This window comes from Ochotona curzoniae, unplaced genomic scaffold, assembly GCF_017591425.1.
Source record: "Ochotona curzoniae isolate NIBS_2020 unplaced genomic scaffold, NIBS_Ocur_1.0 scaffold_2683, whole genome shotgun sequence".
Lineage (NCBI taxonomy): Eukaryota > Metazoa > Chordata > Mammalia > Lagomorpha > Ochotonidae > Ochotona > Ochotona curzoniae.
Window position 1 is genome coordinate 6,038,815 of NW_024467100.1, and position 18,776 is coordinate 6,057,590.

At 56.0% G+C, this 18,776-nt stretch overlaps 1 protein-coding gene across 1 annotated transcript; it reads left to right on the top strand.

Moving 5' to 3' along the window:
• Window positions 1-1,946: 1,946 nt before the first annotated feature.
• On the top strand, window positions 1,947-17,978 carry NECTIN4 (nectin cell adhesion molecule 4). Its single transcript, XM_041003260.1, has 9 exons — window positions 1,947-2,125; window positions 11,533-11,892; window positions 13,277-13,567; window positions 14,775-14,895; window positions 15,889-16,037; window positions 16,271-16,427; window positions 16,758-16,833; window positions 17,195-17,269; window positions 17,589-17,978. The coding sequence occupies exons 1-9, from the start codon at window positions 2,074-2,076 to the stop codon at window positions 17,811-17,813; spliced, it is 1,506 nt and encodes a 501-aa protein (XP_040859194.1). The 5' UTR covers window positions 1,947-2,073; the 3' UTR covers window positions 17,814-17,978.
• The last annotated feature ends 798 nt before the right edge of the window (window positions 17,979-18,776 follow it).

Below are 18,776 nucleotides of genomic sequence, written 5' to 3' on the forward strand. Positions count from 1 at the left end.
GATACCTGACCCTCTCAGGCCTCTTGATTCCCTTGACCCCTACTTCAGAGCCACCTTTGGTGCTTACAGGACTTAAATCCGCACTTGAGAATGGGCATGGCCAAGGCTGCAACACTTGCCAGTGGTTGTTTCTACCTCTGTGTGGGGTTCCATGGGGCTACCATGGGGGCAGGCAGCAAGGGGCTCCCCTGGCACTTAGCTGGGAGGGCTATGTTGTGAATGGAAAGGCCCAAGCAGACCAACTGAACTGCTTTCCCACCCCCATGCCTCAGTTTCTCCCGTGGTTTCCTGAGCCTGGAGGGCTAAGTCCGTGGGAAGGAAAGGAGCACCTCTGAAAGCAGGTGATAGGATCCAAGGTGCGATAATTATAATTATAACACAGGATGCTCCCCCTCCCATTCCTCTGGCCCTACCCCGCCCTGGCCAGAACGGATCTCAAAGCAGCATCGGGGTGGGGCTGTTTCCCTGGCACAGGTGGGGACTTGAGTCCTGAAGAGGGGAAGGGGTTTGCCAAGGAGGAGAAGGAGGAGGAGGTGGAAAGAAACTGAGGAGTTTGGGCATTCTGCTTGGTCCTGAGGGCTATCCCTGACCAGCAGGATATGCAACCCAGAAAAGCAATCAGTGCTGTGGTCACCGCAGGGAGTTGGGCTTTCTGGCCAGTGCTGGGGCCGTGGTCCAGAGGCAGTGTTAAGGCACAGGCTGCAACCCGTTTTACTGACCCTATTGTAACGCCTATTCCTTACCGATACTCGTTTGTTCAGACACTGCTGACTTTAATGAAAAATGTGTTCCATCCCAGTGGAGTGCCGGGGACTGTACTAACACTTTCCACTTTCAGAGGATGCACAGCCTAGGAATCACGTCCTGTCCCCCAGTTGAACAAATTTTCTGAATCCTTGGCACACGGCAGCCCTCAATCAATGTTTCTTGACTTGAAGCTTACAATTTAATTAAGGAGATAAGGTATGCACAAATTATGAGTGCATATGCTATAATAAAGGGACTAGCAACGATCGAGGAAGAATAGAAGAGGGAAAGATTAATTTTGGGGGGTGGGGAGGAGCTGGGAAGGTTTTGTAGGTGCTGTGGCATTTGAGGTCAGCTTTAAAAGAGGAGAAGGCTTACAGCAGGTGCCGCGGATGGAGTGGGGGTCATTTCCTTTGGTCAGTTGACTCCTCTGGACGTAGGACTGGGGCTGGAAGGGGTGGGGGTCACTTGAACTCTTTCTGAAAGCTCTTTGATCAGCTCCCTGCTTCATGGACAGTGGGGTCTGAACAAAATGTACCCACTTTCTGAGCCCCTGGATTCTCATCTGAAGGTTGAGGTGTATGGGTGGCTTTGATTTCAGAGCCTCAAAACTCAGCCCCTTCAGCAGACTGGGGAATTTGTCAAAACCCCACACCCCCCACCACCACCACCAGGAGGCAGCGGGCTTGGGTCCCCCTCAGCCCACAAGGGTTGTCTTGTCACTTTTCATCCTGGCCTGGCCCAATGCCTCCCTTTCTAAGACACCCAAGGCCTCCCCCTCCACCTCTCCACCCTTGCCATTCCCTTCAGAGCCCCCCTCCACGCACCCACAGGTAAAGCATGGAGCCAAGGATGGAATCCCACCGCACACCCCCCTCCAGGTCCTTGCCTCCTTTCCTCCCTCCCTGGCGCCCATTAGCCAGCCCAGGCCGTGGGGGCGGTGGCTCCTGAGTCTCCGTGCCAGGCCCAGCCCCCGGAGACGCACCTGTTCTGACCTGCTGAGCAGGTTCCCAAGTTTCTGCCGTCGTTGTTGGCCACGGCGTGGGAAGCAGCTCTGGGGGAGCTCGGAGCTCCCCGGTTACGGCCTTTCTGGGGGGCAGCTGTGGCCGGGTGGGTGGAACAGAGCTGGGTCCCCTAGTGGAGACCCGAGTGGGAAAGGCAAGTTGGCGGTGGCTTTGTGGCTTCCTGCCTTGTCTACAGCTTCCTGCCTTCTGGGTCGGTGCCTTATCCAGCTCTAGAGCCGGCTCCCAGGGAGAACTCGGTGGAACTTCAGAAACGCTGGACAGGTCTGCCTTTCAACTGCTGCCCCTGGCCCTGGGAGCCGAGATGTGGGGGCCTGAGGCCTGGCTGCTGCTGCTGCTCCTGGCATCCTTTCCAGGTAGGACTTGCCTGAGTCATCAGGACCCTTGCTTCTGAGCCCAACCTGGCCTGGACACACACACACACACACACACACACACACACACACACACACACACACACACACACACAAGTATTATCTCTTTTTATGCTCTGGACGGAGGAACTATTCCTTTTTTCCACGCCAGCAGCTACCAGCTCTGCACTCTACAAAGCCAGTGTGGCCCTTCCCCTTCATACCCCCCTCTTTGCCCCCAGGCCAGGTCACTCTGACAGGCAGTGGACAACTCCCTCTGTCAAAGCCTGGCTTGCCTGGGTCCAGGCTGTTTCTGTTGGAAAGGTGACCCAGTGCAGGTGGGCAGGGAGGTGGAGCAACTGAGGACCCTGCTCAGTCCAGGATTTCCAGAGGGCTCCTTGGCCTTGCCCCTACCCTGGGCTCCAGGACTGCTGTGTGGATCTGGGGCTGACTCAGGGCTGAGCTGGTCTCATCAGTCACTGGGTTGCAGGAAGCCTGGTGTACAGGGAGTGGCTGGGGTATTTATCTCCCCTTTTCTTCTTTTCATGCTGGGCTGGGCTGCAGGCACCTGTTTGAGGGGCAGCAGGGAAGCTGGTTTTCCTCTTACTCTGACCCTCTCATTCCCTGGGTACCCTATTACATGTGGGATGGTCATGGGGGTAGCTTGGATGGTGGGGTTTAAGGTAGGGAACCTTCAGGATAGGGTGTGGTCCTCTCTTGTTCAACTGCTGTCCCTCATTTTCTCAACTAGATGCCTTGTGTTTGTTACTCCTCACCTGCCTGTCTACTGCACATACAGCAGAAATAAATTGTAGAGATTTATAGTCTTCAGAGTGAAGGGAGACGTGTATGTGTGTGCACACGAGCGTGCATGCACATGTACGGTGGTCCCCCCCCCCACACACACGCACAGTGGGATGCATATAGGCTGTTATCAGGGTGAGGAGTAACTGAGAGAGCTTTCTGCTGGGAAAGATGATGCCTGAAATGGATGGGACAGTTTGATTCTCACACCAGACAGCACCAGGAGAGGCTCAGTGGCCGAGCAGGCCCCAGCTGTGGCCCCCATCCCAACTGAAGGTCATGCGAGCGGAGCAAGGCTCAGATGCATGTTCTGGTGGGGGTCAGGGCTGCCCCCATTCTGATCTGTTCATGGAAGAGTCCTTGGCCCAGTTTCCAATCACAGGATTTTGAGCTCCAACCCCTTCCTTGCCTATTCCTCATGTCTTCATTCACATTTTCCAGATAACTTAACTTGTTTAGATCAAGAGGATGAGGTCTGGTGGCTGAGGCCAGGGATCCCCCCTCCCCATCAAGAACTTTGCTGTAGGATCTGTCTACACCTAAGGCATGGAGTTGTGCCCTCTCAAGTTGGAAGGGATCAAATCTACCTTATTTTACAGACAGCATCGCAGAGAGAAGTAGATAGGTGTATGACAGCTGTGAGATAACCCCGCGTTGGAAGCCTGACCAGGCTTGGTGTCTTGGCCTCTCAGCTCCTGCTTCATGGAAGAATGGGAAAGTCAAGTGCAGACTGGGTAGAGTCAGGCTGCCAGCTTCAGGAGATGCGGCAGGGTTTGTGCCACAAAACTACCGTCAAAAAAGCCCAGCGAAGGGAAAAGGAGACCCCGTCTTGTGAGGAAGTGATGCTCAGCTTGCTCAGGGACTGTGAGGTGCTGCGGGCTGCATGGCGATGGAGGGCTGGAACCAGGATTTCCCCAGGAAGTTGGGGTCCCACTCCGCCTGCCCTTGCTGTATTGTGCTGCTGCAGTAAGCTGCAGGGTGTTCTGAGGGCTGTGGATTCAGATCTGGGACCTAGCCTGAGGGTCAGATGGGCAGGGGCAATTCCACTGCCCTATCCCCCTATTCTGTGTAGGGCATCTGCTTCAGGATGCCTACCTCCAACTGCCCAGGGTGCTGGTGTGTTTCATGTTTGGAAAAATATTTACACCTGGAAGTTAGGAGTCTTGAGCTCTGATCTCATGTCTACTCTTCAGGGGCTAAAAGTGACTAAGAAACTCAACTTCAGTAGTCCAAGCGCTAGAATGGGAGGATCCCTACGAGCCTTCTCTGAGATCCCAACTGTGAGATTGTGCAGGCCCTGGCAGAGGTGGGATGCTGGGGTGCAGAAAGGGCAGGTCAGTCTCGGCCCAGCTGCAGTAGGGGAGAGGGGAGGAACATTCTAGCTCCTCTCTCAGTGGGGACCCCAGGATCTTCTAGGATGCTGCCTTCCTGGTCCTTTGGTGGATCTGTGCTGCCCCCACCTCAATTAGGGCTGGAGCCCCAGGGCCGGGCCCCACCCCTGACAGGGAGAGGAGCCCAGCTGGGGAGGTGCCTGCGACACCACGGCTCTTTGTCTCTCCTTAATGGGATGAGTTTCCGGGTGAGGTCCTCACCCTCCTCCCTCCCCCACCTGCTGCCCTGGGGCTTTCGAGACCCAAATCTGGGAGATAACCACCCCAACCCCCCACTCCCTAGTGGAATCCTGGGCACGGAGGACCCTGCAGAATCAGTGAGTGCAGCTCTGGAGCCTGGAGTCTGTCTTCCTGTTTGGGGCAGCTTTCCTAGAAAGGGAGGGGTTCCAACCCGGCTTTTCTACTCCTATTGACAGAGAGAGGCAAGCCCTTCCTTGCAGAAGCTGGCCAAATCCAGGCAAAAACAAACAAACAAAAATAACAACAGCAACAACAACAAAAACCCACCAGTGAGCAGAGGCTGCCTGCTGGCCGCATCACTGCCCTGGAGATTCCTAGGGAAGCCCTGCTCCGCCCCCAGCCCCCTCCCCCAGCCTGCCAGCACCAGCTCCAGGACCTCAGTCCCAGAGCCTGAGCCCCAGAGAGACTGGGGAGAAGTCCACAGTGCAGGATCCACTCTTGGGGACTTGCAGGGGTGGGTGTCTGCCACCATCAGGAGCAGGTCCAGAGGGGAAGAAGACCAATGCTTTTCGGCCTTGCATGGACCAAAGTCAATGTGGAAAAAGAAATGGAGATGATACGAGGAAACTGAGTCAGGAGGGAAGGAGTAGAGAGGGGTGGAGCTGGGGACAGACTTTAACATGGAGGTGACAATCCGAAGCAGGGACTTGAGCCTGGTGTCTCGTGAGGAAGGCTGTGGGATGGCGCTTTCTCTGGAACTGGAGGCTTTCCCACAGCTCTCAGCCTGTCTCCTCCCCCCGCCGCCTCCCCAGGCTGCTGGGTCCTGGGCGTTGGGGTTGAAGCTGTGACTCGGGGTGGAGCAGAGCTGGCCGCAGTGGGGGAGGGGGCCTTGGCTGGAGGGGACAGGGGAGAGAGAGCATCAGGACACGAGTTTGAGAGAAGCTGAATTCTGGGTCTCCCACCCACAGTGTGGCTGTTGCGGTGACTCAGCCAGGCTCAGACTCTGGCTCCGGGGGGGTTTAGGGGACTTATCTGTGCTGGGAGTTGTGTCTGGGCCAGAGCTGGGGCTGACTCGAGGCCCGGCCTCCCTCATTGTTCTCAGCTCCCTTTGTGACTGGCGTGGCCCCCCTCCCCAGACGCTAATCTACAGGTGGGCGCTTTGCCCAGGTTGGGAAGCTCTTGCTAATCTGGGGGGCTTAGGACAGTAGAGGATGAGGGAGGAAGGCACATGAAGGACGAGGGCCAATCTGCTGGTTTTCAAAGTCCCTTAGCATTCCAAGGCCAAGGTGACCATGTGGGGTTGTAGGGAAGGGCAGACAAAGAGGGCTTTCTGAGTTGTCTGTTACCTGTCCTGGCCAGAAGGCTTGGGGCTATCCTCCAAGCACCTTTCTTATCCCCAGACTCACCCACATACTCCAGCTCTCTCTAGTGGAGGCTGCTTGCGTGGGGTAAGGGGAGGCAAGAGTTAACAAAGCATGAGACCCTGACATCCTGGACCCCTCTCCCTGGCCCCAGGCAGGGTCTCCCCCCTCCATACTTTCCCACCAAACCCACACCAGACAAGCCTTACCCCAGGCCTGAAGCTAGAGCTGGTTTTTCAGGTGGTGGCGGCAACAGAGCCCTGACGGATTCCCAGGGAGAGAGAGGCCTCCTTGAGGGAGGGGGGGCACAGGTGCTGGGGGGACTTAGGGGGAGGGGCTGAGCAGGGGGAAACCTCTTTCATAGGAACCCGAGAAGCCAGGGCAGTGGGAGCTTCGCTGAGGAGGCTGGAAGGTAATTTCCCATCACCTGGAGGTACAGTGACCTCATCGCTGGGTACCTCCACCTTGTGCCTGGGATGAATCTGCCCTCAAGTCTTGGGGTGAACTCAGAGGGATGTCGGGGCCACTCTCCAGACAGGGTGCAAGGGCTAGGACCCAGCCACATACCACTGGCCAAGGGCTGCTGCAACAGGCAGACACGTGGAAGCCAAGATAAACCGACTTCAAAATATTTACCCTGTGTGTGGAGTTCCGCAACCCGGGAATGCACACTGCGCATACTGGGGGTGTGAGACGCCCAGGTAATGATGCGTGCAACAGTGACCACACACACACACACACAAGACACACACATGCGTGTGTGCATGCCCTAACATGGCCCTTCCCTTTGGGCATAGGCAAGTGCACATACTTCCCTGAATGTAAGACACAAACACACATTTGTGAGAAATAAACCTCACATGCATGGGAACTAGAAAGTCTGGCCACGCCCTCACCCAAAGGTACCCAGTGTGCACGCCATCCCGGCAGCCTCATCTCCTGTTCCGCTTCTGGGACTCTGGTGCATACCCTTCCTTATATGTGCCAGTGGGTGATGCTGCCACAGAAAGACCCCTCTCATAAAGGAGAGATGGCTTCCCCATAGATGTGGCTGGGTATCTTTGCAGTGTCAGCCTTAGTGTCGGCTGCTGAGATTAGAGGCCAGGCCCTATGCAGAAAGGGAAGCAGCGACCCAGGAACAGGGTGGGGAGTAGCCAACCAGCCCAAACCAGGAATGGAGGGCCTGTCTGGGATCGGGCGGGGTACACAAAGGGCAGGGCCCCAAAGAGGCCCGTGGGGGCCTGGCCAGGGGTGGGGGAGGCCAAAGCCAGGGATCCCGTCTGGCCAGTTGGGCCTGTTCTTTTCCTTGCGCAAGGTGGTGGTGGCTGTGGCTAGGCCTGCTGCTGTGTGGCAGCTTCTGAGTCACCAAGGCTCCTGACCAGCGTCCGACCGTCCTGGTGCTCCTGGGAGGAAGGGGGGGGGGGGGTGGATCAGAGGGAGGAGTGCCCAGGTAGCCAGAGACCAGCAGCCTCAGCAAACAGTTTGCAGCACAAGGGTCTGTGGGTTTGGCCTAGCTTGGCCACCACATGCCCGTAGGGTGACCTCACCAGGCAGATGGTGTGTCTCCTTCAGTCTGGTGACATCATCATGCTGACGCCAGGCAGGCACTGGGTGGGGGAGAGAAGGAGGAGGCAGTCCTGGCCTGTGCTGACTTGGGAGCCTGGGCTGCTGGGTCTATCCAGCCCAGGGCAGGGGTTCTAGGCCCAAGCTCTCCTTTCTCTTCTCTTGCAGCTTGGGGGACTGTGTGTGTGTGTGTGTGTGTGTGTGTGTGTGTGTGTGTGTATAAGACAGGAGGAAAGGTGTTGCTAAGATTGAGATGCTTCTATTACACAGTGGATCTGGGACAGTGAGGTGGGCTTCACAAAGACCCTGTTTTACTGGGTTCCTTGTTCTGCAAAGTTTGGCATTAACCTTGGGAGAAGGGGGTCTTAGACTCCCAGACAGGAATTCAGGTCTGAGCTGGGTAGCTGATTCCTACTGCATCCTAAGAAGATGGTTGTTTGATGATGATGATAATGATGATGAAAGATGTATTTATTTGAAAGACAGAGTGAGAAATCTTCCATTCACTGGTTTGTTGCTCAAATCTCTGCAACAACCAGTGATGAGAACAGGAAGAAGCCAGGAACCAGGAATTCCCATTCGGATAACAGGAATCCAAACATTCAATCCACCACCTGCTGCCTCCCAGGCATATTTACAGGAAGCTAGACTGGAAGCAGAGGAGCTGAGACTCAATCTCAGGTGCTCTGATGTAGATGTCCCAAGTGGAAGTTTAATGTGCTGCGCCACAGCACCTGCCACAGGAGTGTGTGTGTGTGCACATGTGGATAACTTCGGTGATGGAGAGGCAGGTGGTTGACAAGTATAGGGATGGGGATGGGAGACATGTCTTTTTTTTTTTTTAATGATTTATTTTATTTGTATTGGAAAGTCAGATATACAGAGGGAGGAGAGATAGAGGTGAAGATCTTCTGTCCATTGATTCACTGCCCATGTGGCTCCAATGGCTGGAGCTGAGCTGATGTGAAGCCAGGAGCCAGGAACTTCTTCCAGGTCTCCCATGTGGGTGCAAGGCCCCAAGGCTTCAGGCCATCCTTGACTGCTTTCCCAGGCCATGAGCAGAGAGCTGAATGGGAAGTTGCTGGAATTAGAACTGGTGCTGATATAGGATCCTGGCACGTGCAAGGTGAGGACTTTGGCTATTAGGCCACCACGCATGGCCTGGAGACATTATTTAGAAGGACTTGAGGGCTCAACCGCGTGGCCTGGCAGCTAAAGTCCTCGCCTTGAACTCGCCTGGATCCCATATGGATGCCCGTTCTAATCCCGGCAGCTCCACTTCCCATCCAGCTCCCTGCTTGTGGCCTGGGAAAGCAGGGGAGGACGGCCCAAAGCTTTGGGACCCTGCACCCGTGTGGGAGACCTGAAAGAGGTTCCTGGTTCCCAGCTTTGGATCGGCACAGTACCGGCCGTTGTGCTCACTTGGGGAGTGAATCATCGGACAGAAGATCTTCCTCTCTGTCTCTCCTCCTCTCTGTATATCTGACTTTGTAATGAAAATAAATAAATCTTTAAAAAAAAAAAAAAAAGAAGAAGGACTTGAGTGTCATTAGAGCAGGGCTCAGGGTCCCTGTCACCTGCATAGACACTGGGGGTTTGAGGCAAAGGTTGCGCTGGGATTTGGGAACTATCCTGAGCACATCTGAGCCTTGCCTGCAGTCTTTCTCCCTGCTGTGCTGGGAGGAAGTGCCTGGGAGGGGTAAGGTGGTTAGCTGGACTCCCAGGCTTGGGCTGGGTGGGACCAACTTTAGCTTAGGCAGGTCAGGGCCCTGGTATCTGGCCCTGCAGGTCTGTCCCGTCAGGTTCAGGCCCTCCCAGCTTCCAGCAGCATCCTCCCTCTATTCCTGCCAACAGTGCCACGGGACCCTTTCCTTTGCCTCACGGGAACCCTCTGGTATGTTCCCATGAGGCTTCACTTCCTTTCTCCATGCCCGCTTCCCTCCATTCCTTCTTTCGCCCTCTGTCCAATCTGGAGGTGCTTGCTTTGGCAGTGAACCTGGTGAAGCAGCCTGCTTATCCATCCTCCACCCCAAGGTTGCCATGTCAACGCCCTTCCTGCCCAGCCTAAGCAAGGATTATTCATTCTTCTTCCTTCTACCTTTTCCTTCTGCTGCTTGTCTGTCTCACTCATTCATTCATTCATTCAGTCAGTCAGTCAGTCAACAAACATTAACTAAGCACTATTATGCACCAAGAATGGAGACTGCACACCACAGAACATTAAATTATAAACAATGTTTCCATGTGTGCTGGGAGACCCAGTTCCTATTTTCTGTTCTTGCAGCACTTAGTGTAGTGGGGGTTGGAAGTAGACCCCAAAATAGCAAAGGCCACCTGTGGGATAAAGCACTGTGATTAGAGTCGCAGCGGGGTACGAGAGGGTAATGGAGCAGGATGCCCAAGGCTGCCCGAGGTGGGGGTGGGGAGAGGGTGGAAGTCAAGCAGAGACTTACAGAGTGAGTAGGAGTTATCCAGACAGTGATGAGTAGGAGCTCCCAGACACGGGGAGGAGGGTGTTCCAGGAAGGGGGTGCAGTGTGAGCAGAGGTGAGGAGCAGCAGTGCTTGTGACGTGTGACATGCTGGCAGCAGACGGTCGGCAGTGCTGGCATGCTCATTTCAGGTCTGAGGTTCCCAGCCGCCAGTCCCGGGTCTCATGTTCAGCGTCACAACTCCAGAAATCTCTCTCCAGAAATTTGCCTCCCCCTCTGTATGTGTCTTAGTGGAGAAATGCAAAATGTATCTCCTTATGTCCAAGTCTTTTCCTCATCTTTCTTTCTGCTTTAACCCAATTCCTGACAAATCTCCCCACTGCCCCCTCTGTCCCCTACTGCCAGGACCCGCCTCGCCAGGGCTGCTTGCTCCCTCTCTTCTGTCTAAGCCCCCTTGCCTCTGCCCCTCCCTAGCTGAGGAACCTTAAAGACTCCCCATTTCCTCTTGACCAAATCTGAGTTCATTTACCTGGCCCCTGCCAGGTCTAGGTGATTTGGCACCATCCCGCCCCATCCAACACACCCAACCTGCCTCAGGTAGCTCCTGACCAGCCGGCCTCCCGACCTCCTTTGTGGTGGCTCATTTTGATCCCTTCCTTGAAATGCCTTCTCGGTGCTCTCTGCTTGCTAATCCTGCCCAGCTCATGCCTGAGGCCCTCAGCTTGGACTGCCTCCTCCCAGCACTGCTGAGCATGGACTGATAGGCTTGAGTCTCCGTGTGTGTGTGGGGAGGGTACGTCCTCCTGAGCAGCTGTCTGGTGTCGCCTGTTTGCAGGCAGGCTTCTACTCCGTCTACCCAACTTCTCTATACGCTCCTGGTCAAGGCATCCAAACACGGGCCCGTCTTTACCCCTGGTCCTCTGCTTGCAGCTCACGACGCTGACCTGGTCAAGGTGTGCCTGCCCTGACCTTGTCTTTGGGGCTTCCGACCTGAGCCCTTTCTGCTTGATGACTTGCTCATTCCTGTCCCTGACCATGCCATCCCTGTTCATGCCATTCCTCCCACGTGGAATGCCTCCTTCTGGCTGGGAATTCAGGCCGCTCACCCTGTAGCCATGAAAAGAATGTTCTGAAGAGCCTGCTTGGGATGGCTGCTCCCATCAGCTGTGCTCCATCCCAGACCACTGGGGTCGGGGGTCCTGCATGCTTGTTGGGGCTCCAGACCCCACCTCCTGAAAGCAGTTTCTCTTACCCCTTTGGTAATTTGAGCCTCCTGTGAAAGTTTGTAGAAGCTTTTCCCCAATTCCATGTGCATCAGTTTTATTTCTTCCCATGAGCTCCCTGAGGGCTGGGGCCGGGAGTCTGGGCCTGTTACAACCTTCCACGTTGCAGTTGTTCAGGATACAATCCTAGGTGCAGGAGGGTGTAGGTCTTCCATAAATCATCTGTGTGGCCTTAGGCAAGCCACTTCCTCTCCCTGGGTCTCAGTTTCCTCATCTGTTAAATGGCGATAATAACGCCTACCTCTCGGGAATGTTTTGTGGATCTAATGAGGTAATGAACTGAACGCGCTTCGCCAGCATAAAACCTCCGTGAGTTCCGGGGGCCTTTGCAGCTGTGGCGATGCTTAGGCGAGTTCGCCCCTGTGCTAACCCCGGCTGCTCTTGTCTGCCCCCTGCAGGCCGATGCCCCGCCAGTGAGCTGGAGACCTCGGACTTGGTGACGGTGGTGCTGGGCCAGGACGCAAAGCTGCCCTGCTTCTACCGAGGGGATCCTGGCGAGCAGGTGGGGCAGGTGGCATGGGCTCGGGTGGACGCAAACGAGGGTCCCCAGGAGCTGGCGCTCCTGCACGCCACATACGGGCTTCACGTGAGCCCGGCCTATGAGGGTCGCGTGGAGCAGCCGCCGCCCCCGCGGGACCCCCTCGATGGCTCCGTGCTGTTGCGCAACGCTGTGCAAGCCGACGAGGGCGAATACGAGTGCCGGGTCAGCACCTTCCCCGCCGGCAGCTTCCAGGGGCGGCTGCGGCTCCGAGTGCTAGGTGAGTGGGGTCAGGGGCTGCTGGGTTAAGTGCGTGGAGCTACCAAGACCTCACGCCCGTGGCAATGGAAGCAGAGATGGATGGGGTAGTGGCAGAACAACAATGAAAGAAGGCAGCCCCACCGGCCCACTTCTCTCCCATTAACCCCAGAAGCCGAGGAAGAATTCGTGTGTTAGGAAGTCCTTCTTTCCGGTGGCTTTTGCCCTCTGGAGCAATGTGGTGGGGATTTGCCCTCTCCTCTGTACACCGGCCCCTCCTCCTGTTACTCAGAGCCAAGAACCCTTGTCAGGCCCCTCCCAGATCTGCCCTTTCCCCCTCTGGTGCCTACTGTCCAGGCTCTGCCCCAGAGCCTCCCTGGTCATGCTGGGCTGCACCGTTTTCAAGTGTGGTGCCATATGGGGCACCTTAAATGATTGTGATGTTGGATCACAGGCCCTCCAAACCACCGCTTTGCACTTGTGGTCAGCCCTGGTCAGCCACTGGTCAGCTTAAGTTTCTCTCATTCTGGGCTTGAACTGCTGGTTTTGCATGATAAAAGCTTTTCCAGTTTCCCTTCATCCACATGGGAAGTCTCTGGCTCCAGCCTTGGAATAGAAAAACAGGAGTGTGAACATCAGGGCTTCGCCACCTGATAGCTGGTGACCTGGAATAGCCCGTTTAATGTCCCTGAGCTCTAGTCTCCTCCCTGGAAAGGAGGGATGAGAGAACCTAGCTCATGGATTTGTTGACACACTTAACCGAAATAACCTTTGTCAAGTGTTTGGCATTCCGTTGCGCATAGTAACTGCTTACTAAACGGTGGCTATTATCATCATTATTATTATGGATGAGAGCTGCTCAGTTTTTTAATTGCTTCATTATTTTGATTTGAAAAATAACCCACGAGGGCCCAGCACAATGGCTTAGTGACTAAATTCTCACCTTTCAAGCACCGGGACCCTATATGGGTACTGATTCGTGCCCTGGCTAGTTCCCTACTTGTGATTTGGGAAAGTGGTAGAGGACGGCCCAAAGGCTTGGGACCCTGCACCTGCGTGAGAGACCTGGAAGAAGCTCCTGGCTTACGATTGGCTCAGCAACGGCTGTTGTGGCCACTTGGGGAGTAAACCAGCAGATGGAAGATCTTTCTGTCTGTCTTTCCTTCTCTCTGTAAATTTGCCTTTCCAACTCAATTCAAAACAAAACAAAACAAAACAAAAACAAGTAATGGAGAAATTCACACAGAGTCATCTGAAATTCTGCCACTCATCTGAGACCTTTGCTGGTGAAAACAAGAATGAATGGAAGAGGGAGGCCTGGGAAGTTTGTGCTGAGATGGGAGGGGGCAGGGCATCCTGACGGGTTGTGGGGACGAGTGTGACTCCTGCCTCCCACTTCCCTGCAGTGCCTCCTCTTCCCTCCCTGAACCCTGGCCCGCCACTTGAAGAGGGTCAGGGCCTGACCCTGGCAGCCTCCTGCACGGCTGAGGGCAGCCCGGCCCCCAGCGTGACCTGGGACACTGAGGTCAAAGGCACAGCCTCTAGCCGCTCCTTCGCACACTCGCGCTCTGCCGCTGTCACCTCCGAGTTCCACCTGGTGCCCAGTCGCAGCATGAATGGGCAGCCGCTGACCTGTGTGGTGTCCCATCCCGGCCTGCTCCAGGACCAGAGAATCACTCACACTCTCCAAGTGGCCTGTGAGTACTTGGATGCTTGGACAAGAAGGGGCCGGGGGTCTGGGGAGAACTGAGGACACACCGAGAGGCCCTGAGCCACACCCAGGCTGGCTGGCAGGCTGAGGATCATGCTGTGCCAGAGAGCATTTGTCCATAGGCAGAAGACCTGGAGCCTGGCCCAGGGTGACCTCAGCCTGTCTGAATCAGAGGCCTTATCTCCTGCCCCTCTCCCTACCCCTACCCCAGGACCTTGCTCCGCTTCGCAGAGCTGTTGGGAGGATCAACTCTGAACATGCAATTGGAAGCACTCTGAAAAATACACACTTTAGAGATGGGAGAGTCAGGCGAAGCCCTAGTTCTGCCATTTGCCAGCTGGTATTTAATCTGGTTAGGCTTCATCAGCAGAATGAGCCTAATTATACAAACTTGATGGGGTTTTGATGAGAATTAGAAACCACGAATGCAAAGCTCCTTGCACAGTGCTTGGCACGTGCCGGGGGTGCTTGGTAAATGACAGATACAGGTTCCCCAGCATGAGACTAGACTAATGTCAGCTCAGACTAACCCAGCACTTGGCACAAGGTGCTCCTCAGCCAGTGTTTGTTAAAGAAAGAAACAGAGGGCCCGGCGGCGATGTGGCCTAGCGGCTAAAGTCCTCACCTTGAACTCGCCGGGATCCTATATGGGCACCGGTTCTAATCCCGGCAGCTCCACTTCCCATCCAGCTCCCTGCTTGTGGCCTGGGAAAGCAGGGGAGGACGGCCCAAAGCTTTGGGACCCTGCACCTGTATGGGAGACCTGGAAGAGGTTCCTGGTTCCCGGCTTCGGATCGGCACAGTACCGGCCGTTGCGCTCACTTGGGGAGTGAATCATCGGATGGAAGATCTATCCTTTCTGTCTCTCCTCCTCTCTGTATATCTGACATTTAATAATAAATGCTTGTTCTGTGAGCAGCCATAGACAGTGCAGAAAAAGCAGAAAAAAGAAATCACCCTTTTATGTGTTAACACATCATGGGCTCCCAGCACAGGAAATCAGCAGGGTCACTCTGAGTTTGGGCAACTGTGTGGCCTGACATGGTGCGGAGGTGGGGCTGAGCTGGGTTTGAAAGCAGGTGTGTAGGAGGGTACAGGACAGCCCGAGGCTGTGCCAGGCAGGGCGGGGGCTCTGAGAGGACCCACACAAGTGCAGGCATCCTTCCCATTCTTTCTCCTGTCTCTCGTTCCAGTCCTTGCAGAGGCCTCTGTGAGGGGCCTGGAGGACCAGAAGCTGTGGCACGTTGGCCGAGAAGGAGCCTCGCTCAAGTGTCTGAGTGAAGGGCAACCCCCTCCCTCATACAACTGGACGCGGTAAGAGCCTAGTCCTCCCTTGGGCCAAAACTTTGAATCTGAAGTGCAGGTGCTTCTCTCTGAGAGCCAGGGTGTTCTCGTTCTGAGCTGGGATGATGTATTCTGAACGCCAGGTGGATTGTCACACACCTCCTCGGACTTAGGCAAGAATGTGTGTGGTTACCAGATATTATGGGCTTGCCTCAGGGTCCCTAGGACGCGTGGTGGGTCACTGGTGGGGAATGAACTCACAAAGAAATTTGACTGCTGTAACATTTATGTAGTGAGATGAAACACAGTGTTTTAAACTTGAACCTTTTATCTATGCAAGGGCACTGAGTGCAAAAGACAAAAAGGATACAGCTGACTGTAGCTGCTGTGAGCCAACACTCCTTGTTGGCAGCACTGTGATACACACAGTATCACAGTGTTGCCAACAGCCCCGAAACACCTCCCCCCCATCCACCTCTGCTGGTTCGTTCCAGGACTCCTTGGCCCCTTTCCAGGACCTGAGATGTCCAGAAAATCAGAGAGAGGTCAGGCACACTTGTAGGCTGTGACAGGCGTGTTCTCACATGTGAGCGTGTGAGCGACGCATGTGGCCTTGTGCCTGGGGCTGTGTTCACGGGCCCTGCCATGTAATACCACGGGTGTTGGAGCATGAGCTGCACTTTTCCCAATCCCTCTGAGTCAGCTAGGAGTGGAGTGTCCTGTTGGGTGGACTTTATAAACACGCAGCTCTGGTCCCCAGTGCTGGATGACGTGATGCCTGTGGGAGCACGTGGGATGGCACGCGTGTGCTTTTTCCCCGAGCGTGTGTGGGGGGTGCCCGGGTCAAGCTGGGCGGTAGGGAGAAGGGGCCTGTGCCTAGACCTGCCTGGGGAGGGAGGGGCACCGTGGGAACAGCCGGCGGCTCTGGGTGACGTCATGGAGGGGGAGAGCTGTCTGGGCACGTCGGGTGGTGGCAGCCTTAGCCTGCCTTAGCTGGCATCCTTCAGCTTCCCTCTCTTCCAGGCTGGACGGGCCTCTGCCCAGCGGGGTACGAGTGGAAGGGGACACCTTGGGCTTCCCTGCGCTGACTGCTGAGCACAGCGGTGTCTATGTCTGCCACGTGAGCAACGAGCTGTCCTCCAGGGAGTCCCAGGTCACTGTGGATGTTCTTGGTAAGTCCTGTGGTGGAAGCAAGGCCAGCTGGGCAGAGGGTCTGGTGGGGAGATGACAGGAAGCAAGGCGGACAGGAGGCCTGGGAAAGGAGCCGTTTGGAGGGGACTGCATTGTATGTTTTGCAGAGGATTCAGCTGGGTGGGTGTGTTTTGTAAGGGCACTGTGGGGGTGGGGGCCGGGGACTGTGGGTTCTGGAAGTCCTTGTGTTGAGATGGTGGCCTTTCTCCAGTAGATGCTCAGGAGACCCCGGGGCAGAAGGTGGACCTCGTGTCGGCCTCGGTGGTGGTGGTGGGTGTGATTGCGGCACTCTTGTTCTGCCTGCTGGTGTTGGTGGTGGTGCTCATGTCTCGGTACCATCGGCGCAAGGCCCAGCAGATGACCCAGAAATAGTGAGTACTGGCCACTCCTGGGTGGGTTGGAGGATGCAGGAGGTAGGCCCCTACAGACAGGAGCAAGGATGCAAAGTGGCCTGATAGCTGGGGAGCTTGAAGGACAGATGTGAACAGGGTCTCAGGGCAGGAAAGAGGACATTTGGGGCCTGCACCACAGCTAGGGAGTATGGTGGGGAGTGGGGGCAAATGGCCAGAGTGAGGACCATTCTGTAAGCGCAGGTGTCAGCAAGTACACACACACCCCCACACTGTGTCACCCTGGTCAGGCTGGACCTACCCTGGGCAGCCACAACTTTCTGGTCCCTGACGAGTAGGTATTTTTTCTAGTGAGGAGGAGCTGACCTTGACCCGGGAAAACTCCATCCGGAGGCTACATTCCCATCACACGGACCCCAGGAGCCAGGTAGGTGCTGAGGCTGAGTGCATGGCCACACTGGGGAGTGCTGTGCCGGGCCCTCTGCAGACCTGGGAACTGAGCCCTCTCCCACGTCTGGCCATTGACTCACAGTTGGTGCTGGGCTCAAGTGCACATGGGAGGGTGCTAGGGCTTCCCTGGAAGACCCCCTGGCCGAAGCTGCACTGGATCCTGGGGGGCTCAGGGAGTGGTGGGGGGAATGAGCACGTTTATATCAAGGACAGAATGGACCTGTGTGGTTGGGGGACAGGTGGTCAGGGAGGAGGCTGCTGGAAGAGGCAGGTGGAGAGGTGGAGGGGAGGAGGTGGAGCTCCATTCTAACTCCTCCCCCCTGTCCTGGGCCCTGCAGCCGGAGGAGAGTGTAGGGCTGAGAGCCGAGGGTCACCCTGATAGTCTCAAGGACAACAGTAGCTGCTCTGTGATGGTGAGGCCCCCGGCCCCACCGCTGTCCCCACCACTCTCCTCAGGCCCCTCTCCTGGCCCCAGATGTGTTGTATCACCAGCCCCCTTATCTCTCCCCATTGCCTCAGCCCTAGTTCCCAAGTCCCCCAAGCCCCAGCACTCTCCTGCCTCGCCTCCCCTGTGCCTGACACTTGTGCCTAGCCCCCATGCCTCTGAGAAAATCACAACCCCTGCTTTGCCTGACCTCTGACCCCACCATGACCCCCATGGCGCCTCCTGGCCACCCTGCCTGGCATTCCTGACTCCTCTGTTGCTTCCCACTGCCTGTCCTTGCCTGCCAGAGTGAAGAGCCAGAGGGCCGCAGTTACTCCACGCTGACCACGGTGAGGGAGATTGAAACGCAGACAGAACTGCTGTCTCCCAGCTCTGGGCGGACCGAGGAAGAGGAGGACAGAGATGAAGGCATCAAACAGGCCATGAACCATTTTGTTCAGGAGAATGGGACCCTGCGAGCCAAGCCCACGGGCAATGGCATCTACATCAATGGGCGGGGACACCTGGTCTGACCCAGGCCCCCCCGTCCCTCCCCTAGACCCGGCTCCTTCAGCTGACATGGGGGATTGTGGCTCATCTTGGAGGGGACCTCTTAAAAGTCCCCATTTCTTGAGGAAGATGCTCCCCACCCCAGCGACTGCTCAACCTGTTCCTCCAATCCTTCTGTTCACAGTGTGTGTGTGTGTGTGTGGCGGTGGGAGGGGGTCTCCCCAGGGAGTCCCTCCCACCATATGTGTGCAGGTCACTGTGTGTGTTTGTGGTATGTGTGTGTATTCGCTGACTGTTCAAGGAGAGCCACTGGTATCCCTGGTGTGCATTGGGTGTGCTGCAGTGTGGGCCACGGGCTTTGGGAGGCTGCCTGGGGCGCGCTGTCTGCGTGTGGCTGTGTGTGTCCTCTGCCTCTGAATGCAGGTGTTTCCCTCAGACCCCAGAGCAGTATTAATGATGCAGAGGTTGGAGGTGAGAGGTGAAGAAGGGGGGGCCAGATCCAGGTGTGCGGGCATGGCTGGAACTGGAGTCTGGCCCTCAGGGTGCAGGAACTGGGTTCCTATCCTCTGGGAGACCTGGAGCAAGCACGATGTGGCCACTCAGGGGACTGCCAGAGGCCTGGAGTGTTCCAGAAGAAGTCCTCTGCCCTCTGGTGGCCTGTGGGCCTGCTGCGTGGACATATTTCCTGTAAATAGATCTTCCCAGGGGAGTTTCTAGCAAGAACACTGCTCCACATCCCCTAATACGAGAAATGACTTTAGGAAGAAGAAGCTTGATATATCTTCATGTTTGTTACTGGGGTTGCTTAGCGTGAGGCCAGCCTCCATAGGAATTCGGAGTGGCGCCATCTTAGGAGGCTAGTTCCTGTGGTTCGGATGTTGTTCCTTCTAGGACAATCTTTATCAGAGCGGCACCTTGGCAGGGACCCTGGGAGCTGCTGGGGTCTGGAGTTGGGGGTGTGAAGCTGGGGACGGGGAATCAGCTGC